This window comes from Salminus brasiliensis, chromosome 1, assembly GCF_030463535.1.
Source record: "Salminus brasiliensis chromosome 1, fSalBra1.hap2, whole genome shotgun sequence".
Taxonomy (NCBI): domain Eukaryota; kingdom Metazoa; phylum Chordata; class Actinopteri; order Characiformes; family Bryconidae; genus Salminus; species Salminus brasiliensis.
The window spans coordinates 91,907,656-91,931,751 of record NC_132878.1 but is presented as its reverse complement, the minus strand read 5'-3'; the positions used below and the strand labels follow the sequence as shown (position 1 = coordinate 91,931,751).

General features: G+C 44.9%; 2 protein-coding genes across 2 annotated transcripts in view; one reads left to right on the top strand and one right to left on the bottom strand.

Annotated features, from left to right (window-relative positions):
- The window catches only part of col28a1b (collagen, type XXVIII, alpha 1b), a gene marked incomplete at its 5' end in the record, with an annotated part of 34,335 nt that extends 32,296 nt beyond the window's left edge, over nucleotides 1-2,039 (bottom strand). Inside the window, 2 exons of the mRNA XM_072681813.1 lie at nucleotides 659-1,224; nucleotides 1,868-2,039. Of these exons, the coding sequence (XP_072537914.1) occupies nucleotides 659-1,224; nucleotides 1,868-2,039 (738 nt within the window). The remainder of the gene's footprint in view (nucleotides 1-658; nucleotides 1,225-1,867) is intronic.
- A 5,867-nt stretch (nucleotides 2,040-7,906) lies between these two features.
- On the top strand, nucleotides 7,907-22,676 carry mios (missing oocyte, meiosis regulator, homolog (Drosophila)). Its single transcript, XM_072692416.1, has 11 exons — nucleotides 7,907-9,311; nucleotides 9,415-10,033; nucleotides 10,969-11,067; nucleotides 12,613-12,867; nucleotides 14,151-14,320; nucleotides 15,034-15,099; nucleotides 15,225-15,383; nucleotides 16,104-16,256; nucleotides 16,686-16,890; nucleotides 18,178-18,307; nucleotides 19,996-22,676. Exons 1-11 carry the CDS (start codon nucleotides 8,634-8,636, stop codon nucleotides 20,084-20,086), a joined length of 2,625 nt encoding a protein of 874 aa, XP_072548517.1. The 5' UTR covers nucleotides 7,907-8,633; the 3' UTR covers nucleotides 20,087-22,676.
- The last annotated feature ends 1,420 nt before the right edge of the window (nucleotides 22,677-24,096 follow it).

The window sequence follows — 24,096 nt, the reverse complement described above, 5'->3', positions numbered from 1 at the left end:
GGCCAAGAGCTGAATAAACGACTAGCTTACCAGTATGGGGTATGTTTTTCGTGTGGATGACCAACTCAAGCTGGTCAAGCTAGTTAAGCTGTTTGACTATCTTAACTCTTGATCAGTATAGGGTCTGCTGGTCTGCTAGCATGATTAACTTGACCAAACTAGACAACCAGCATGACCAGCAAGACCAAGCTGGTTATAGTGGTGAATGGAGAGAGAGAGTCTAAAGAGGTAAACGGCAATAAAAGCTAAATCCCACAGTTATGAAGTTATGAATACATTGCCTTATACGTAACCTATGGTTTACTGATAGTTTTATGATATGTTGTGGTCTAAAATGCAATTTATTTTATTCCTTCATGGCACAGATGTACATACAGGGTGTAATAAGGATAAATAGTCCCCAAAGAAAATGTATTATTTTTATTTATTTGACCTCCATTAATATTATTTATAAAATTATATCATAACAGACATACAAAGACATGTATAGGTTCATTGGTTGTATTGCATAGTAAATAAAATGGCTAAATTTGTGTTGTAGATGTCCAGAAATCTTGAAACTAACATACTGCTGTGCTAATTATCCTTCCCATATGGCTGGACTCAAATACCGGTCAGGACCTTTACTTCCAAGCTGGCAGTCATTGCAGTTACTTACAAGTTCCTGCAGGAGTCGCTCCTCCAGGTCTGGGTCGTTGAGGCCATGGACGAACTGATGTGCCGGGGCACTGGCCACCGCCCTCATCCTGGCACTGCTGTGGCTGCCCCAGGCCATGTCGGACAGGCCGATAGTGAAGAGTTTGATGTTGTGGCTCTTGGCTTCAGCGGCAGCCGCTATGATGTCGGGGCTCCGGGGGTGGTCCGCGCCATCCGTCATTAGGACGGCCACCCTCACGTTTTCCTCTTTGGTCTCTCGGACGAAGAGTTCTGTAGCGTTCCCGATGGCGTAGGACGAGTACGTGCCCTGGCCGATGTAGTCCACGGCATCGATTTGTGCCAGGAAGGTGGGCAGGTCCTGCCAGTCTCTGAAGCTCTGAATGATGGACACGGAGCTGCTGTACTGCATGGCGGCCAGCCGTGTCTGCAGGTGCCAGCCGGACACCTGCATCTGCATGACCTGCCGGCTGAAGGAGCGCACAAAGTCCTTCTCTTTACCAAAGCGGACAGCCATGGCGCTCTCGGAACTGTCCAGGATGAAGGCGATCTCTAGCGGACACACCAGCACTACAGTTGAAGAGAGGACAAATCGTTAAAGAGCACATATGCTGGAGACAAGAACCAACACATTCATAGTACATCCACCCATTGAGCTTACACCAATTTAGCTCCGCCCATTCATGCTGAAGTTATAAGGAGTGTTTCAGCTCAGACTGCAATACAGGGGTGTTATACAGGGCAGCCAATCAGAACAGAGATCATTTATAGCAATTACAGGTATAGGGTGAAGCGCCGATGCTTCAGAGATGGTGGTTCCACTGCTGGGGTGGAGGTTTTATAGCCCTATAGGCAACACTTATTGGCATGGGGCATGGTCAACCTTATTAGAGAATCAAGTTCTATTGGTCAATGTGTTTTTTTCTTTTTACAGAGATTATCCAAAAGTGCTCCTTAAGGTGGCTGGGTTCACTGATAAAAAATGGGGTGTCCCCAAACTTTAGGACACACTGAATATTTATGCAGCATTCTGGTTTCTCAGCTTGAGCAAAACAGCGATGAAAACATTTGTCCAAAACAAAAAAGTCCCAAAGAGGAAGAACATGCGTGGGATGTGATATGATTACCAGACCCACCAGAGTAGGTTCACAAACAGCTCACTTAAGAAAGCACCTATAAATCCAGGTATTGCGGAAAACGTGAACTCATTTACCCTTCCCATCTTTCGTGGTCAGGTTATTCGGCTTGTTTTCGACCCTTCTCCTCTGGCCCCCGGCTGTGTGTGAAAGGATTAACAGTGCCAAGCACAGGAGCGCCACTCTGGACATGTTTGCCTTAATGTCTGGACTGAGGAAGATTAAGGGTGGGCGAACACTGACCACAAGTCACTGTCCGCATACATCTGAAACACATCACAGTTGGAGTATATGTTCATTTGCAGGCTTTACTGCAGTGGTCAAACTAAAAATGACCATGGTACGAACTAAGAAAAATTACAGTACACCCAAAGTAACCAAAGCCCAAACATGGGAGTATGAACTCAAATTTAAGGACGAATTCATTGAGTCACATAATCAAATAAATAATACTTTCAGAAAATGCTGCTATAACAGCATATAAAGCATATACTATAATACAGTAGGATACAACTAATGTAAGATCAATACAATAAAGATAAATATCATAGGATGTAGCGAATCAATAGTTTTGGCTCTTACCCTTCAGATCAAGCAAACACATGTAAACTTCCCCGTTAATGATCCTGCCACATGCTCGCACTGATTATTACTCATCCTCCACCTCGCTGCTTTGGAGTCCAGCACACTCCCACACTGCAGCTTCATTCAAGCTGTGAAGTTTCTTCCCGCCTGCATTCAGCCAAGCCCCTCCCTGCTGTGCTGCAATTGGGAAGAAGTTCATCCTAACCACAAAACAAATTAGGTAAAGGGACACCTTGGCCTTTGCTTGCCTTGGACGTGGCCTTGCCTTGGCCTTGGCTGGGTTGTCCCTGCCCTGCATAGCTTAGCTTGCAGTGCCTTAGCCTTGGTCCAGGCCTTGCCTTGCCTTGTCTTGTCTTGTCTTAGCTTGTAATGCATTAGCCTTGGTTTGGGCCTTGGTTTGGGCCTTGCCTTTGCCTCGCTTGGCTTGGCTTGCAATGCCTTAGCCTTGGTCTAGACCTTTCCTTGCCTTAGCTTGCAATGCCTTGCCTTGGTTTTGGCCTTGCCTTGGTTTGGGCTTTGCTGCCTTGCTTTTGCCTGGCTTGGCTTAGCTTTCAATGCCTTAGCCTTGGTTTGGGCCTTGCCTTGCCTCAGCTTGGTCTGGCTCTTGTTTTTGTCTTTCCTTGATATTGCACTGTCTTGCCTTGCTTATGTTTTTTTAGAACATGGATATGCCATGTTAGTGCCTTAGCTTGCAATGCCTTAGCTTTGGTTTGGGCGTTGCCTTGCCTTGCCTTAGCTTGCAATGCCTTAGCCTTGGTTTGGGCCTTGCTTTGGTTTGAGCCTTGCCTTGCCTCGGCTTGGTCTGGCTCTTGTTTTTGTCTTTCCTTGGCCCTGTCTTACCTTGACACTGCAGTCTTGCCTTGCTGTTTTTTTTTTTAGAACATGGATATGCCATGTTAGTGCCTGTCGGGCAGTCACAGAAGACCTTACCTCTTACAATGTGCATCCTTCAGATGGCCTGAAGTGCTGGAGAGGTTTTGGGAGTATATGGGTGAGTGCCAGTTTTTCTTGGCCTGTTGTGTGAAGATGTTCCACTCTGGTTGCTTCGTAGTGTCCCTGCTGCAAGGACTTGTTTTAGGGTGGGTTTTTCAAAATTAGGCTATTCAATCACTGACCCAATTCTAGGACCTCTTCCATTCATCTTTGACCCTCAAGTAACTTGCTATGGCAGTACATCTTAAGCCCCTGTGTTGCCGAACTGCCCACTGAGTGGACATGGAGGTCTGGAGAGCTCCACTCTGAGAATCCTCCCAGTTTTCTGCTCACACTGATTGGTCCTGCCCCTGCTCACATTGCATTCGCTGGACGGCCCTCCCCTTTGGACATTCCACTTCTTGTGAGCAATTCTCCCCTTGGTTCAAGGGATGTTTTGCGCTTCAACAGTTGAGGTTTTGGGAGCCATGCATTGAGGTGGAGTGCTACTCTTCCATTCAGAAATGACTATTTGCAGCCCTTGTTCCTTCCTGACATCTAAGATCACAAACCCCTGGAGTTCGTTTCTGGACTCATTTACTTTTCTACACTTTAAGAAAGGGATCGACTAAAAATGGTTCTTTAGTGAAGACAATGGCTCTATGAAGAACCATGAACATTTGAATGCTTTCAGGGTTCATTTACGGGTTAAAAGATTATTTGTATGGGGGGCACCTTATGTAGATGGTTCCACATAGAACCTTTCCAAAGATAAAACCATATATAACATATACCACACTCTGCCCCTTTTTGACCTTTCCTCGCCTGTCTTAACCTCCTATCTTACACCCTGTGCAAGGCGGGTCGTGATGCTCATTGCATCACTATCTTAGTTGAAGTAGAAGTGGAAGACTTAAGTAGAATTACTAAAGTATTCAACATTTTAGTACTTAAGTATTTGCAAGTAGTGTATTCTAAAATGTACTGGTTAAGTACTGAAAGTAAAAGTACAGTACTGTGTTCTGTAGTTCTTACAGAGAGCAGTCAGAAGTCTGAGTATCAGAGTTTCTATTAGTTCAGATGCTCAGACTTAAGGCCTGTCTCAGTTCCTCTGGCTGTAGTAGAAGGACAGGACTGTAGGAGACAGAGTTCATGAACACGAGTCTTCAGTTCACTCTCTAAACAAACTCGCCCAAAAGAGAGAGAGCTGAGCAGACCTGACTCAACCCGCCACATACAAGAGTTTCATCTGTAAAACCAGTAAGGAGAGCAGCTCAAACCCTGAGCTTCACTCTCTGTAAACTCAACTACAGCTGAAAGAGCTCAGGCCATTCTGCACATACGAGTATTTGCAGGAGGTGAAGATGGAGGAGGTTCTTCTGGTGGTTCTTCTTCTTCTTCCATCTGGAGATAAACTAACAGAGCTCTAGCGGTAGTGTCCTCACTGCAGCAGCGGGGTGAGAGGAAGAACGGCAGCATGCTCGCTCACGGCTCGATCGCCTGTTCTGCTCAATGTAGAGGCGGCTTCATCAAACCCGGTGACAGCGCCATCTAGCGCTCTGGAGGTGATAATGTGGGTTTGAAATGATTTGTAGTATTTTTATAATTGTAGCGAGTCACGATGCAGCACGTAAACATAAATGTAACGGAGTAAAGGTATTAAACTCATCCAAAATATGCAGGAAAGTAAAAGTGGAGAAACAGAAAGGCCCGTCTCCCTCCACCCATCCTCACCCTCTGCTATAGAGAGCATCCTGAGCAGCTGCATCACTGCCTGGTTTGGGACCTGCACAGTCTCTGAATGCAAGACCCTCCAATGTATTAGCTAAGAGGATCATCGGAGTCTCTCTCCCCTCCGTCATGGACATTTACACTGCCCGCTGCATCCGCAAAGCAACCAGCATTGTGGATGACTCCACCCACCCTTCACACAGACTGTTCTCCCTCCTGCCATCAGGAAGAAGGTACCACAGCATTAGGTCCAACACGACCAGACTCTGCAACAGCTTCTTCCCCCAAGCCATCAGACTTCTCAACTCCAGAGACTGAACTGATTGTTTTTCTGTTCCATGCACACTACTCTCTCTCTCTCTCTCTCACTCACTCTCTCTCTCTCTCTCTCTCTCATTCACCAACCATTTACCCGTTCTGTTTTGTTTATGTTCCTGTCTCCGCCATTGCCCCGCCTACTCATTAGTCCTCCCAGGCGTTCTCCATTGTAGCCCTGCCCTGTGGTTAACTCCTGTTAGGTATTCCCTATGTGTAGATATAGTCCCTTTGTTTCAGAGTTTCTTGTCTGTTGTGTGTCGACCTGTGTCTATCCGTCCACCTCCTCCGTCCACATGTGACACTATATAAATAAAGTACAGAAATCAGTATCAATATGGTAAACTCAGATTTTAACAGACCTAAAATAGCTCAGTCACCCAATAAGCTTAATCAAAGCGATTAATCAAAGCGCTAAAGAGGTGGGAGATCCGTGGTCCAGCCCCTATAGTAGTCCGGGGCCCTGCCCTAACACCACACACCTGAAGCCGGTTAGAGCAACGTGCTCCTGGTGGTGCTTGGATAGGCTTAGTTAGCCCACGCAGGGGGAGGCCAGAGACTGAGAGAGACACAGGGGTGAGAACACAGGGCTGAAGGCCCAAGGGATTCTGACCTAAGTGCGATCAGCCTAATAGTTTCCTGTAGAGCCCAAACGTCGGCTATAGTCATATGTATTTGGTGTTTGGGAACGAGTGTGTGTAAATAAAGGCCACCATGGGTTGCCCAAGACCCGTGTATGTGTTGTCTCTGTGCTAACTACTAGCCCTTTCCTCTGTATTGGATGTTCTGGTGCAGCTGTGTGTTGCATTTCCGTGACCAACTGTACCAGCATCTGGATGGTTTATGGGAAATTTGACTTAATGGACATTTGGCATGTTCTGCTTTTCAGAATCTGCAGGTTTCAGTTCCCAGAAACTGCTTCCATAAAGAGAGAGAGAGAGAGAGAGAGAGAGAGAGAGAGAGAGGAAAGAGTGAGCGTCCTGTTGTGGTAGCAAGAGAGTGAGCATACTCTGCCTTGATCAGAAAAGACAAGACAGGACACCCATATTTACCATTTGTGTTGGACATAGGTGGAATGTGGCCTCTGGCTTTAGGCCATCTGTGCAGTGAACACACACACACACACACACTCACTAGAAATCAAACACACACACACAGTGTAAAGCGAGTTCTCAGAGCAGTGGGCAACCATGGCTGCAGCACCCGGCGGGCACACAGGGTTAAGGGCCTTGCTCAAGCTTGCTGATCCCAGATATCATCAATATCATGAAGACGTGAAGAAATAGAGAGAGACTGAGCAAAAAGAGCAGGGAGAGGGGAGGCCGCTCTGAAGGGACCGTCAAAGTATGGAAAATATGGATCACACATAAAAAACTGGGTGTTCTGCCTGGACTCTTACGGAGGCTGATGTGTGTAATGCCAGTGATGGGGGGGCTGAGGTGTAGAAGAAGAAACTGTTTGCTGTTGTTGTGCCGACGTTATGATGACTGCTGAGAGACGGTTTGGGTGATATTGAGGCAGGCCCAGAAGCTGTGTGCTTCCCTGACTGTTTACTATTCAGTCGACGCCCACTGACACTCATAAAACACACGGTGTCTCTTCTGAGCTGTGTTCCAGGAACTGCTCAAATCTCAGTGGTGAGCTTTATCTTGGGCCGACTTACTCCATATGACAGCCAGCATGGCAGTGAGCAGAGATGAGCTTCCACCATGCAGCCTCCAGATGGCGATATGTACGTTATAAAGGGGTTCATATTTTATATTGTCCCTATTTTTTTTGTCATTTTCCTCTTTGTTTAACTTACTTTTAATAATGAGCATTTATTTACATATACAAAGGATAGCATGGTAGCACAGCTCCGGGGGCAGGGGGATGTGGATTTGATTCTTGGAGTTTGGTGTGTACTCCCCCTGTCTGTATGGGTACTTAAGTGTGTGTGTGTGTATGTGTGTGTTATACCCTGTGATGGACCGGTGTCCTGTCCAAGGGGTAGTCCTGCCTTACGCCCAGTCATTCCATAAAGGCTCTGGGCCCTCTGCGATTCCCTATTTTAGGAAGAAGCAGATCAGAAGAATGGATGAAAGGATAAATAAATATTAAAAGCATAATAAATGATAAATAATGAAAGCCATTTGATTTGAAAAGTTTGTGGGTTCGATACCCGAGTTTGCTAAGCTGCCACTTGAACAAGGCCCTTAACCCCTCAACAGTGAAGGCTGCCCACCACTCCGGTCATGTCTCTTTTTTGAGTGTGTGTGTGTGTGTTCACCACCTAAATGTGTTAAATGTAGTTATTAAATATGAAGATTGTAGTCTTTTGTCTCTTTAAGTATTGAATATTATTTTTAAATGTCTAAATTAAATGTTTATTTATTTGCTATTGCAAAAGCATTAAGAGGGAATGTAAAGACTACATGCAATTGTTAATTATTATTTAATTACTATTATTATTTATTATTATTATTTATTACATTGTCATTATTGTCTTTATCGACAAAAAAAAAGGGCGGAGGGACTTTTAATTTGAAGCCTCGCCTTATTTACTCGGTTAAAAGTCCTGCTCGTATTCGCAGTAGCGCCTGAAAGTTCACCGAGTGTGAGGTTGTAAGTTTCGTCTTTGGCTTAAAGCATCTTTATATTTAGATATCAGGGTTAATAAGCTGCATATTAAGCTTTAGAAACCTTGCTTTTATAGCCACGTGGTTTTCTATGGCGCTTTATTCGTCCGCAATGACATGTATCTAACGTTGTAGCTTAGGTAGCTAGCTAGCTAGCCGGCTAGCTAGCCCACACCTTAGTGTCAACACTGCCTCTGAAGCAGCTCTGATGGCACAGGCAGGAGACTTAGCTAGCTAGTCTGTGTCTGAAGGGACTTATAGGACTTTTAGGCTTCGCTGGAGTGCTAGAATATCGCTATGGGACTGTATGTGACTAGTTAGTGCTTTGGGATGTGGAGAGGGTGTGCTGAAGTGAAGGGGAGCTGCCTATAACCTCAGCTAAGACCACAGTCCTCTCAGGCATTACCTGGATTAGAGCAAGAAAAGCAAGCTTCTGAGTGATTATACCAGACTAAAAAGGTCTTGAGATCTGAGTCTGACTCATCTGACCATGTCTAGACTAAACTAATGAGAGAGAAAATGAAAAAAACACAAAAACAGTGAATATTTGTGGTAAATGATGATGATGATGATGATGATGATGGTCATCATCATGAAGGCGGTCTGAAATTGGGCTGATCTCCTTAAAATACGCCTTTTCCTAAAACCTTTCCTAAGACCTTTGCAGTGAACAGTCGTTGTAATGATGAGCGGCTCCAAGCCAGATATCCTGTGGTCTCCACATCATGCGGACCGCTATGTTATCTGCGACTCGGAGCTCAGCCTCTACAGAATTGGGGCCGTTGGGACTTCTGAGGCCAAAGTCGGAGCCCTGCCGTTGTCTCAGGAGACGGCTGCCACTTTGCTGGCCATTAACTCTGACACCCCGTACATGAAGTGTGTGGCCTGGTACCCCAAGCACGAGCCAGAGTGTCTGCTGGCCGTTGGTCAAGCCAATGGCAGAGTGGTGCTCACCAGCCTTGGACAAAGCCACAACTCCAAATGCAAGGAGCTGGTTGGGAAGGAGTTTGTGCCTAAACATGCAAGGCAGTGCAACACCCTGGCGTGGAACCCTGTGGACAGCAACTGGCTGGCTGCAGGTCTGGACAAGCACCGGGCAGACTTCTCGGTCCTGATCTGGGACATCAGCAGTAAGTATTCTCCAGAGGCTGTGCCGGCCGAGAAGCTCCGTCTGGCTGGTGATGCCGACTCCGGTATGGTGGTCACAAAGCCTCTGTATGAGCTGGGGCAGAATGACGCATGCCTGTCCCTCTGCTGGCTGCCCCGGGACCACCAGAAGCTGCTGCTGGCCGGCATGCACCGCAACCTGGCCATCTTTGACCTGCGCAACACCAGCCAGAAGACCTTTGTCAACACCAAGGTAGGGATGGGGATCAGTGATGGTTCTCTTGAAGTTAAAATCTTTTAATGTTCCCTTTTACTTCTCATTAAGCATGGTGAAAGCATCTCATCCCTACCTGCAGGCCATCCAGGGAGTGACCGTGGACCCGTACTTCCCGGACCGCGTGGCGTCCTTCTTCGAGGGTCAGGTGGCGATCTGGGACCTGCGCAGGTTTGAGAAGCCTGTCTTCACGCTGACCGAGCAGCCCAAGCCTCTGACTAAAGTGGCCTGGTGCCCGACGCGCATGGGGCTGCTGGCTACGCTGACGCGTGACTCCAACGTCATCCGCCTGTACGACATGCAGCATGCGCCCACGCCCATCGGTGATGAGACCGAGCCCACCATCATCGAGCGAGGCGTGCAGCCCTGCAGCGAGAGCGTCATCAGCAGCTTCGCATGGCACCCGTCCACCCAGAACCGCATGGTGGTGGTGTCTCCCAACCGAGCCATGGTTGACTTTACTGTGTTCGAGCGCATCTCGCTGGCCTGGAGCTCCACCACCTCCTTAATGTGGGCGTGCGGGCGGCACCTGTATGAATGCGCTGAGGAGAGCGGGGAAGCGGCCGAAAAGGACATTGCCACTAAGATGAGGGAGCGTGCTCAGTCGCGATATGGCCACGACACCGTCCAGGTGTGGAGGAACCACCTGCTGGCTGGGGGGACTGACCCTCAGCTTAGGTCCCTCTGGTACACCCTGCACTATATCCTTTACTGCCTAGGGTAACGGTCCAAAGTGCTTAACCATTTCTAAATCCCTCCTAGTTCCCACCCAACACCTAGGGCCCTATCTTACACCCTGCGCAAGGCGTGTCACGATGCTCATTGCTATCTTACACCCTGCCAACAGTTTATTTTCATGACTTCCTCCTGCATCAGTTAAATAGCAACGGTGCTTGCGAATAACTGGTGGTGGTCCCGAAATGAGGTGTGTTGAGGTGTGTTTCTGGCGTATTGCTGTGTATCTTGGCCACGGAAAACACAGGAGCTCCACTGACTGAAAAAAAAACAGTCTAGGCAGATGTCAACAGTCAGACGTTCGTTACTATCATGGCAGTGAACCGTCAACACAGGCGCGTGCAGCCCAGCTCACATACATCAGTCAGACAGCACCTGGCTCTTAAAGGTAACGACAAGTGACACGCTGATTGGTTTATTACTGCACATTACGCCCAAAACACACCCTGGTTTAATTAAAAAAACATGGTACAAGACTTTAGGTGTACTCTTCCTATTGTTACCATAGCGAATACACACTTGACATGCCCTCTAAATCAAGCTCCATGGTGCCGCGGTTTACGGCTCGCCAGAAGATCTCTAAATAATGGGGCCAGTAGTCTATCTAATCCGTCCTTCATTACAGTAGATCAGGGGAGCTGCTGGTGAAACTCGGCACCCAAACCTGTGTTGTTCTACCCAGCATATCACAAACTTTACTGAACAGCAAAACCCCTCCCAACCAGTTGTGTTCATTCTGATGCTGTATTGTGTTTTACAAGTAAAATGCATGTACTGTGTTCATGACTGCCTAAGACTCTTAGGAAGACCTGTAGGAAGGGAAGGGAAACTAGCTGACCATCTCTTGTCCATTTTGATGCTGTGATCCTATGTGAGTTAAAGTTTCCTATATGAGAATCACTCATGCAGCAGTACACCGAAGATCTGGAACAGAGGCAACAGGGAAACAAGCAGTCTCTGATCTACTCAGGCATCAAGAACATTGTCAAATCCAGCTCTGGTGAGTAGTTTTTTTTTAACCCCATTCTGACTTGAGTCTCTAATTGCTGACTTCCAGCTGATTGTGATCCGATCTTTTTGTTTCTATAAGTAATGTGCTAATGCACAGCATTAATATATTAAAAATCACTATTTTTAGTAACGGTTTCTGTAATCAGACTAAATTCTAATCTGATTTACTCTGTTTGGAGCGACTTTTTAAACTGTAAATGTGTTTAATATCTTACAGTCCAGTCTGACTGACTTACCTGACCATTGCACCGTTCAGAGCTGGTTTAGAACCAGAGAAAGGAGAGTGGTTCTCTCGCTAGTAGAACTGACCATCTTCACCATAGTTTGGTTTCTAATCAGGTGGAATTCTGAAGTAAAGATGGGAAATCTATCTATAATGGAATAGAATAGCTTTGGGGTTGCACAGCTACAACTAAACGGGGTGGTTTGGGCAGTGTGGACAAAAATGGCAGAAAATAGCCCAAATAGAAAAAGTGAAGAATTTAGATCCTTCTCTTCTGACAGATTAACTAACCCACTCTTTATCTGCTGCTCTGAGAGATGTCTGCTGTTGCTGCGTCACGTTTACAGCGAGGCTCTGAGCTAACGCTAAGCGAAGTTTTTCTCTTCTCAGAACTTTCCATTCCACCTTAAATAATGCAGAAGTGATAACGCTGTGCTGGTGAAATCTGTACACTGTAACTGCAGCACTATTTAAGGTGGAATGGTGGAGTTAGCATTAGAAGCCAACTTTAGCTTCTGAATTGGCTGTTAACTGGTAACGTCGCCGCTCTTACCAGTTCAAATGAAGCTCAGTTTTGTTTTAATCACTGAAATAAGGTCGTAGATGATCTGTCTAGAGTAGTTTTTTAGAAAAAATGAGTTGTTTGTCTGCAGCAGCTGAAGGTCATGTCTATTAATGGTGCCTAGATGATGCCAGATGGCACTCTGCTACAGCAAACCCACATGTCTGAAGTGGATTGGAAGGTTAAAAGCTGATCCACAATCCCTTAAAAATGCCTGAATCCCCCCTGTTCCTGAATCACTGGATTGGATTGGGACATCCCTAGCAGCAGTGATTAAGTTGACCAGTCAGGCATTAAATGGTCACAATACATTACATTGGTCAGGCGTCATCATAACCTTTTCTTCAATAGGAAGTATTTCTGAAATCATTGGATTATTTAAAAAGGTAAAGGTGAACGTATTTGTCTCTGTACTATGTACAACGAAATGTGCCCTCTGCATTTGACCCATCTGTGGTGGTGAACACACACACACACACACACACACACACACACACACACACACACACACACACACACACACACTAGTGAACTAGGGGGGGTGAAGGGCCTTGCTTGCAGTGGCAGCTTGCCGAGCCTGGGTATCGAACCCACAAACCTGTCATCAATAGCCTGGAGCTCTAACCGCTGAGCCACCACTGCCCATTTAATGGCTAATACCATCCCTAGTGACAGCCCTAACAAGAATAGCTTGTACTACGATGCTGCATTTACTTTAAATGTCTTTCACACTTATTCTCTGTATGCAGGCACTACAGAGTCCCGGCGGTGCTGGAAGGGCTCAGACAGGCCCACAGACGTCGCTCAGTATCACAGTGAGGAGCGCAGCCTTGCTCTGCAACTGTGTGGTTGGATCAGCCATGGGCCAGACATCGACGTGGAGCCTTTCCTGAAGTCCTTGGAGCAGGAGGGCGAGTGGGAAAGGGCTGCCTCTGTTGCCCTCTTTAACCTGGATATCCGGCGTGCCATCCAGATCCTCAACAAAGGGGCCTCAGCAGAAAAAGGTACAGGGCTGGGGTGTAAGTGCTTAGTGAGGATTATGTAGGAGGCTCCTGTAGTGACTGATTCATTGATTGGTGATTACTTTACAAGTGCAAGAAGTCCTGATTTGAGTCAATTGATTGAACTGTGTTGACTTTGGAATGTTGTGATTGATTATTATAATATTAAATCATGTAATATTTGATTGTATTACATTCCATGGAGCTTAACTCCATGTAATGTAATACAACTTGTAACTAACTTGTTTTTCACAAGCTGGGTTGGGCAGTTCATGCTCTGTTCATGCTCGCGTATCAGCTAGCTGTGACTTGGAGAATGTTATTAGATGGGTTGTGTGAAGAACGGGGAAGTCTGAGTGCTGACAAAAGACCACATGGGGTTGCTATTTCAGGCTAGCAATCTGCCAATAAGAGATGCAGAAATGTTTAGGACTGTTTAGAGATTTGCTAAAGAAAACAACATTGTTAAAGACTAAGGAGTTTTCCCCTGCCTTGATTCCAGGGAAAGGGTGGCAAAGGGTCTGTGTCCTCTTATTGGAGCTTTGTGGCTTTCTGTCCGCTGTCTTGGATTGTGGGAGCAGCAGTTAAAGCTATTAAATTTATCATTTTTATTAAAGTAGCAGTAGCAGAATCAGAATCATGTGGATGTTCCACTGACTGTAATAGATTAAGTAGCTCTTTATCATTTCCAATCCAGGCCGGAGAGCTGCAGAAGACCTCTCTCCAGAACTGCGTAACCCCAGTCATATTTACGCAAAACCCTCTAATGTTACTGTATGGCCTCAGCCCACATGCTTCTCTCACTTCAGATGCTGCTTTTGTGTTTCTCAGCTCGTCAACAAATGCACGTGTACGGCTGTCCACGAGGGGGGGCGCTAAAAGCACGATTTGTATTTATGACTGTGGAGTAAAAGTGGATTACACTCCACAACTGTAGGGGGAGCCCAGGAGCACCGCTGGTAAATGTGGCTTGTTGGGATCTCTCAGCACACTATAAAACGTAGTGTGGCTGGTTAGAGCCTGTGCTGTACTGAGATCAGCTAATACCTGGATAACGATTAAGAGGCTTCGCTTCATCCTGTGCTTTGCTGTCTAGGACGGGGCGATATGGTCAAAATATTAGATCACGATATTTAAAGACATTTTCATGATACACAGCGTTTATCATGATATTTTGGTAAAACGCACCAGTATCCTGCTATTTAAATACTGTCCATTACGTTGGTCAGCATTCAGTTTCAAATTCACATTCAAAAGCTTCACTCTCTGTGTTTGTGTTTGGCTAGGTGACCTGAACCTCAACGTTGTGGCCATGGCGCTGTCCGGCTACACGGACGAGAAGACGTCTCTCTGGAGGGAGATGTGCAGCTCTCTGAGGCTGCAGCTGAAGAAGCCCTACCTGTGTGTGATGTTTGCTTTCCTCACCAGTGAACCGGGCTCCTACGATGCAGTGCTGGTACATCTTTCATAGACCATCCATCTTATTAATACATGAAGGTGATGACTGTCCATTTGGAACTGCATTCGAATTGGAGTGCTGTGAGACCCCATATAACTTCTATCCACCATCTTCAAAAGATCTGTGGTTGATGGCGCTACATTTAAACACTGACCTAAACGTCCATACGCCTGCTTTAACCATATTGTGGAGCAGCACAAGATCATCCTTACCCAGAAAAATGGCTCAGTTATGAAGCTCCGGTGAAGCGGATGCATTGGGTGCTTAGGCTTTTAGGTTGGTTAGCACTACAAGTACCTGAGGCATCTGGAGCTCTTCTCCACAAAATGTTTAAAGCAGACGTGTGGACGTTTGGGTGGGTGGTTAAATTTAGCACCTTCAGCCAAAGGCGCAAGTCCTCCTCTGCTTTGGATGTGGGGATCTTTTTGTGCTGTGCTGGAAAGCTGGTTAGCTCTGCTCTAAATAACAGCACTAAATAGCATTAAATAACTGTTGGAAAGTTGGGTTAGCTCAGCTAGCTACTTCATGATCAGTGTCCACAGCAGTAGTCTACTTCAGACTGTATTTATTATGAATATGAACCGACCATTAACCGGTTGGTACGCAATGACCAATGAATATTCTACACTAAGGCTGAAAAATCAAACTCTTAAAGGTGGGCAGATGTTTTTTTTTTTTTTTCTAAGCCAGGCTTTGTCTCTCTTTTATAGTACGAGAGCCGCGTGGCTGTCCGAGACAGAGTGGCCTTCGCCTGTATGTTCCTGAATGACAATCAGGTAAAATCTTCAGTTGAGCAGAAAGCACTGCTTTATTTTACTCTGGCTTATCGGCTACTCTGTTGAGGGGTATTGAAGCAGCTGCTCTGATTTTGCTTCTCATTTTGTTTTCTCTTTTGGTGAAGCTGCCTCGTTACATAGATAAGCTGACCAATGAGATGAAGGAGGCGGGAAACCTGGAGGGCATTCTTCTGACAGGGCTGACCAAGGATGGTGTGGATCTAATGGAGAGCTATGTGGATCGCACAGGAGATGTGCAGACAGCCAGTTTCTGCATGCTCAAGGTATGCTCACTTCGCACATTTTGTCCAAATGTTTGTGGACATGACGTCTAACGAATGCATTCAGCTACTTTAAGTTGCACCAGTTGCTGACGTAGATGTGCAAATGCACATGCACAGCTTGTCTAGTCCCCGTAGAGAAAGATTTACAATAGAATAGGAGACTCTGGAGCAGAAGGGTGTAAATCCCCCAGCATTGATCTGTGGAGCAGTGAGAGCAGTGTGTTGGTGGATGGTGCCCTATCCAGTACTTTTGGGATGAGTTGGGGGTTGAAGATGAGGTCATCCAACATCCAGTCGAATGCGATCAAATCCTCACAGCAGTTCTCCAACATCTAGTAGAAAGCCTGACCTGGGCAGTAGAGACAGTTACTCCAACAAAAGCAGGATAAACGTTTTGATTTCAGAAAAGACAGTGAAGAAGCTGGTGTCCCAATACTTTTGTCCTTGTACATGTATATCAGATGTTTAGATTTGACCAGTGTTTCAAACTTTTGGAGCATTTCTATTGCTCCATTCATTCAACTGCTAGATTCACATTATGGCAAGAAATGCAGAAATGGAGAGTTTTTGTGTAACAATGTCAATATGCATGTAGTTTGCATAATATTACTAAGTAATGGTGTAAAATATGAACAGTGAGACTTATCTTTTATTTTTTGACATTTTTTTAATGGATAAAGAAATTGTTTTGTGGTGTGTGTGGGTGTTTGTTGCATTCAGGGCTCCACGGCTGAGGTGGTTAAGGATCCGCGAGTGCAGTGCTGGATTGAGAACTATCGCAATCTTCTGGATGCCTGGAGGTTTTGGCACAAAAGAGCTGAATTTGACATCCACAGGAGCAAACTAGATCCCAGCTCCAAGCCTCTTGCTCAGGTGAGGATTACTTCAGGCTGCGTTCATAAACACTATATGTCCAAATGTTTGTGGACACTCCTATAATGAATCCCTTCAGCCAGTTTAAGATGCAACCATTGCTGACACACATGTGCTGCCAATAGAATAGGACTTCCTGGGCAGATATACATAAAACTTTTGGCACCATGCTGGCTAATGCCAGTTGTGAGCTAGAGGGGTATAAAACCCTGGACAAAAGCTGGATAAACTATTTATTTATGTATTTATTTATTTACACGCACTTAATTTCGGAAGAAAAGACGAACGAGTAGGTGTCCCAATACTTTTGTCCAATATAGAGTCTAGCAGAAGTATGAACATTGATTTCTTGAAAGGTCAAACCTTCCGTTAGCACATGAAGCCTGGCTCGGTGTGTAAAGACTCTCTCTGTATTTCTTTCTCTTCTAGGTGTTTGTGAGCTGTAACTTCTGTGGGAAATCCATATCATTCAGCTGCTCTGCAATGCCCCACCAGGGCCGCGGCTTCAGCCAGTACGGGGTCAGTGGTTCCCCCACCAAGTCAAAGGTCACTAGCTGCCCGGGCTGCCGGAAGCCACTGCCGCGCTGTGCCCTCTGCCTGATGAACATGGGAACGCCAGTGTCCACCTGCACAGGTGATTGACCAGCTGGACACTCTGACATTCTGTTGACTTTAAAAGGCTTAGCGCCCTTAATACACTAGTAACATCCAGCAAACCACACGGGGTACCACAGCAACCATTTGGCAACATGCTAGCAACCATCTGAGATACCATAACAACTGCCTAGCAACCACCTAGTAACATCCCAGTAAGCACTAATCAGTTCCAAAGCCTTCACTGCCTAGAAACCATGTAGCAACAATATAGCAACCACCTGGGATACCATAGCAACCATCTGGCAACACCAGTGCAACCGCCTAGCAACACCATAGTACCAATTAGCAAGCCAGATTATACACCTGGCAACCACATAGCAACCACCTGATATACCATCGCAGCTACCTTGCACAGGTAATGGACCATTCGGTTTAAAAGGCTGAGCACCCTTCTTTTGAGCCAATGATAGAAATACTCACTAACACCTAGCCAACCACATGGGCTATCACAGCGACTACTTTTTAACATGATAGCAATCACCTAAGACCATCTAGCAACACTTTAATAACCCCTAAGCAACCTCATAGCTACTACCAAGTAACAGCATAGCACCCATTTAGCAACACCATAGCAACCAGTGATGCAAATACCCTAGTAACACCCAGCCAACCACATGGGGTATCACAGCGACTACTTGGTGACATGATGGCAATCACCTAAGACAACATAGCAACTACTCGGGATACCATAGCAGCTGCCTAGCAGCCCCTACGCAACTTCATAGCTACAACCAAGCAACAGTATAGCACCCATCAAGCAACACCATAGCAACCAGTGATGCAAATACCCTAGTAACACCCAGCTAACCACATGGGCTATCACAGCGACTACTTGGTAACATGATGGCAATCACCTAAGACAACATAGCAACATGGGATACCATAGCACTGCCTAGCAGCCCATATGCAACTTCAAAGCTACTATCTGGCAACTCCATAGCAACCACCTGCACACGTAACAGACCAGCTGGACACTTCATGAATGAAGGATTGAAAGCATAATGCTGATTGGCATTTCAGGCTTTGTTAGCCAAATTCAAAAATACATAAGTCAAAGTAAGGTCATCTCCATATAACCAAAACCCTCAATACAGGTTTTATTGTTTTTATTCCTTCATTAAAATGGATCTACATCCACACAGAAGTGCCTGTCCTGTTTTGGATCCTCTCAGGTGTTTCTTCAGCACACCTAGGACGCAAGGACAAAGAGTTGAATTGTGTTCTGACAGGTTTCTGTCTCATTTGTTGTTCTGACCTCAAACAGGCACGGGGAAGTCGGATGAGAAAGTTGACCTGCCAAGAGATAAGAAACTCGCCCAGTTCAACAACTGGTTCACCTGGTGCCACAACTGCCGCCACGGAGGCCATGCTGGCCACATGCTGAGCTGGTTCAGGTGAGCACAGTCATATAAAATAGCCTTAAAAGAACAGATCATCCAGGTCTTAGCTGATGAAGAATGAAGATTAACAGCTGCTGATTAGCTCAGCTGAACCTGGGGGCTAGATGTGTTTTCTTAACTAGCAGCATTAGTGTTTAGCATTGACCTGTATGACCAAACTGTGGTCTGTTGAGCCATTAATGAACTTCAAAGTGATGAGCTTGAGGAACATATGTGTGGATCCACGTACAGGCTCTAAGGATTGAAAGGGACACTCTTGAACGTGATGTATGTTGGAAGATGTTTAAGAAGAGCAACTATTGCAGAAGGTTAAAGCCAGGTTTCATACATTCAGTCAACCCAGCAAGGCTGAGAGAAGTGATGTAGGTATGATAGAGAGTATGAATTAACATGACAGACATCAGATGTTAGTTTTAGGCCCTGTCCAAATGTAAGTGTCTAGGACAACATAGCAATTACCTGGGATACCATAGCAACTGCCTAGCAGCCCCTATGCAATTTCATAGCTACTATCTGGCAACTTCATAGCAACCACTGGGACACCATAGCAACCAGTAATTCAAATACTTTAGTAACACCCAGCCAACCACATGGGGTATCACAGCAACTACTTGGTAACATGATGGCAATCCCCTAAGACAACATAGCAACTACTCGGGATACCATAGCAAGTGCCTAGCAGCCCCTATGCAACTTCATAGCTACAACCAAGCAACAGTATAGCTTCCATCTATCAACATCATAGCAACCAGTAATACAAATTCTCTAGTAACACCCAGCCAACCACATGGGGTATCACAGCGACTACTTGGTAACATGATGGCAATCCCCTAAGACAACATAGCAACTACCTGAGATACCAACCCAGCAAGGCTGAGAGAAGTGATGTAGAGATGATAGAAAGTATGACTTAACATGACAGACATCAGATGCTAGTTTTAGGCCCTGTCCAAATGTATCTGGATATTTTAGAAAGTGTTTTTTTTTTTGTTTGTTTTTTTTTGTCTTTTTCTTTCTCCCCATCCACAAGTCGAACAATGCTCAGAAATATTTGCATATGCATGCAAGCCCAGCAGCAGGGGGCGCTAAAATCTCACAAAGTTTGCTTTGTCAGAGAAGCAGCCTACAGACAGCACGAAGATTAAGCACATTAACTGTGTATAAATTGCAAAAATAAATCTAGCATGGCTTATTTAAACCTCCATCCCGGAGAGCGATTTCAAAAACCCCTGCCCTCTAAGAGCGCCTTAAACCCTGCTTGAAAACCATAATATTATCCAGGACGGAAGTTTCGGACGGTGCTCTCCTGGGCGGAGGTTTTTGGTGGCGCTCTCCAGGGGGTTTCTGAGAACTTTACAGTGTTTACAGTGTTTTTGTGCAGGCAGCTCAAACTCCACTTGAAAACTCTAGTATTATGATATTCATTGTGTTTTTGAAGATGCTGTCCAGAGTGGAGATTGTTTAAGTTTTCAGAATCCTCCACCCAGGAAAACACCTTCAGTAACCTTCACTCTAGAAAGCATGGTCAAAAATCCCATGCGTTGTCAAAAAACTCCACCCTACAAAATTTCTCCACCCTGGAGAACATCTTCATAAATCTGCAGGCCATTCTGTGACACTAACATTGCATATTGCTCCTGATCTTCATGCTGTTTCCTAAAACTCATTTCCTTCACATGCAGAGACCACAGCGAGTGTCCGGTCTCAGCCTGCACCTGCAGATGCATGCAGCTGGACACCACAGGCAACCTACAGCCATCAGACAACGTATAACAGTAAAGCTCCTCACACTCCACCCCGTGTTCCTGAGGATGCGTACCTGTAGCTGTGGCCAGTACATGGTAGGACCAGGGGTGACCAACTGACTGCCTGACTGCCTGCCAGTCTGCTGCTCCTCGCTGGCAGAGTGCTGTACGTATCTACCTCCTCAGGTGCTCCGAGACAATGCCATGGATGAGAGCTGAATCATGTGGAGAGCTGAAACGAGACTGAACCAACAAATCAGATACGGGAAGGAAGACAAATCTGCAATATGGGCTCTTTTTTTTTAATGGAACAACTTTATTACCTCAACATTAGCGACGAACACAAGCTGAATGTTCATGTTACCAACAGTACTAATCCTGTTCTTCTTCTGACGAGGGCCTTCTTGAATGTTTTGAGTGTTTCTTTAGGACACCGTTTGTGCATGTGTTTATTTTGAGGTTTATTTTGATGTTTAGAAGGGTTCTAAATCACTGAATTCCCAGGGAATTTTATTGTATTCATCTGTTTATCAAACTTATAACAACAACAGGAATGTTTTGAAGTGCCATTTTATTAACATATGCAAAAACCTTTGTCCTCCCCAGTTCCTATCAGTGAAATGACAGCAAATGTCAAGTAACAAGTGCTGGTGAAGGATCTTTTAGTTGTGGAGAACATTCAATACACCAACCTGATCGTACGCCGGTCCTATTGTCTCTGTGTGAGTTGCGTTTTCCTGTCACAGGCTCCTTGATTATCTTCCAGAACCATGATCGTGAGTGTTCATCAGATGCTCTGTGCAGCTCTGGTACCCAGCCACCACTTGGCAACACAACTTGCTTGCAAGCCCGTGGAATACTATAGCAACTCCATAGCAGCCATTTGGCATCCACTTAGCAATACCATACCAACCATTACGAAAATCACAACCTCCTAGAAAATACTCAGCAACCTCATATCATCCACCTGGGATACCATAGCAACTGTCTAGCCACATTAACAACATCAAAATCATCACCTATGACCATTATTGCAACCATCTAGCAACATTATAGCAACCCATTAGCAATCCAATTAGCTCCAATCATTAGCCATTAGCTCTAATCGTTAGCAAAAGCAGCTAGGTAGCTAGGCTGGTTTCCATTACTGCCGTTCAGCGTTTCCTTCAGGAGTTTGGATGCAGTTTAATCTGTTGCTTTTTAATGAAAATAAGATGCTTGGTCCAGCAGACTAAGTCTCGGTCACTAATGATCAGAGGATCGCGGGTTTGAATCCCAGGCATGCTGCTAGCCATTGGCAGCCGAGGCCCCAGAGAGAGCACAATTGGCCTTGCTCTCTCTAGGGTGGGTAGATTGCGCTCTCTCTCACATCGCTTCGCTGCAGTGCTGACCATCGACGGCAGTTCGAGAAATAAGAGGTTTGGCTGCATGTGAGTTGGTCCTCCCTCGCTAGTGTCGGGGCATCGCATGGAAGGGAGAGTACGGTAATTAGGTAATTGGTGGTCCTAATTGGGGGATAAATAAATAAAATGCTTTCCAGATTTATTGGGATGTGGTCGTATGTAAATGTGTTGAAAATCAGTTGAAAAAGGAGTGGCTGTATATATTATATTTTTCCTCTTTTTTGTGCCGAACCTTAACCATGGGTGTGAATCAGCTTGCTCATGCTAACATGGTTTATGAGTTTTCCACCTGGACCACAGTGTGTGGTGATCACCTTTTCAGTTCCAGCTCCTTTTCTTAAGTGGAACACCAGGTACTCTCAGATCACACATACTGAAACCACTGTAGGTGAGAACAGTTTCCCTGCTGTTTAAAGACCCTAGCCATAGTTGTTACCAATCTCAATGCACCCTTCTTATGTGCCAATCATACAAATACACTAGTAACACCCAGCCAACCACCTAAGGATGCCCTAGCAAGCACTAAGCAAATCCATAGCAACCACTTGGCTACAATTTTGCAGCACTATAGCAACCCCTTGCAACACCACAGTAAACACACTAGTAACCCTCAAACCAACCACATGGGGGTACCGCTGCGCCAATTAGGCAACATGCTAGCAACCACCTGGGATACCAGCCTGGCAACACACTAACACCCACTAAGAAACTCTATAGCATGCACCTGCAATACCATAGCAACTGCCTTAGCAACTACATAGAATCCATCTAGCAACCTCAAAGCTACCACACTGACTACTATAGTATCAACCTAGCAAACACCTGAAAACTATTTAGCGACCAACCATATACCATGGCAACTACCTAGGTTTCACCCCAGTGACCATGGAATGGGAACCACTTGTGCCCCACCATTCAGCATTGATTACTATAAAAATCTACAGTTTACTGAATACTAGCTTGTTCCAGATTAATATGATTGGTTATATATATTGTTAATATGTTTGTATTTTCTGTTTATTATTGATTTTTATAAAGTATCGTACTGTTAAAAAAATTAATTAATAAAATGTATATATATAAATGCAGTAGCCACAAGCTAATGTGTTAGCCCTGAGCTAATATGAGCTTATGATGAGTGTTATTTTAAGGAACAGAACAGAGTAAGTAATTTCTTACACTGTAAAAATAAAAATGAGTAGTTTATTTATTCTATTACGTTTAATGCATTGGTCCATGCTGTATTTAATTGAAAGGCGTGTATTCATCATGCTTATTAATATATACCATATTTATCAATATCCCAATCATACATATCAGCAGAATATTATTTATTTATTTATTTATTTATTTATTTATTATCCACATTGGACAATAGATCTGACTGCAGTTTTGGTATTGCTGAGCTGCTATGCTTAGATTTTATTTAGCATAAGTAGCATTTCATTATTGTTACTGCATCTGTAAATCTGAATTTTGATATTTGCATGTGGTCCCGATTTCTACATCTCACTATTGAAATATTGGTATCTGCAGATGTATCTGCTTTCAGCATCGGTACACGGTTCCCATATCGCTGAGATCCTTGCTCATGTTGAACCATACCAACATCTGATCTCCTGCAGTTTATATGTACACAAATATTGTAGGGGGGCAAATGGGCAGACTTATGCTAGACCTATGATCATGTGGAAAGAACTTAGGACACCCAGTGGAGAGCTTTTTAAACATATTTAAACATCGGGACATTTACCTAAACTCACACAACCGACGAAATGTCTTTACACATCATTTGTAAAATATGATGAATAGAAATGTAATTGTCTTGTGATGAAAACGTTTGAACACCCCTGCATTTATTACAGCTGGAGATGTTTACAATTAGTATCCGGTGCAGAACATCAGCTGCAGATGATCAGAGAGGGTTTTGGAGGAGCCTGTCTTATCTAAACAATGGTGAGATCCCTGAGGCCTTCAGAAAGAAGGTTGTAGATGCAGATGAGTCCGGGAAATCAGCCGTTCCACTGTCCGCTAACTCATTTACAAGTGAAGAACATTTGAAACGACTGCAAACAGGGCTGGATCAGAACGTCCTAGCAAGTTCAGGCCAAGAACCCAAAAACAAGAAGTCTCCAACACAAAAAAGGCATCAGTGGACCTACAGGTGGCTCTTGCCACAGTAGATGTCAAAGTACAGCATCTACCTTGATGTCAAAAAACCCAAACAAACATCAGGGCCAGATTAAACATCTGTCTGTCCAAAAACAAACCCTGCTCCAGAAGTCCTGGCTGGTGTCTACATGTTCTCTGCCCCCCCTTGGTATGAAGACTAAATGTCTCAATGTTTAAATATGTTGTCATTGGTGTCATTTTTTTCACATGACTGTACTGAACCTAGCAGTTCTTGATCATAAAATGCTGGAGTTTACCACAGGGTGGCACTTTACACTTGCTGCTGTACCAAAACCTCTGAAAGGTCCTTCAGCTTCTGAGATCATTCAGTCCAGCACCATAAAGATGTAAAGAAGAAGCTGGTGGTGATTATTAAATTATATAATCTATAATATATTATACCATTTTTTATACAGTGAAACCTTATTTTCTCCAAGATCAGCTCTACTCCTAAGCTCTTCAC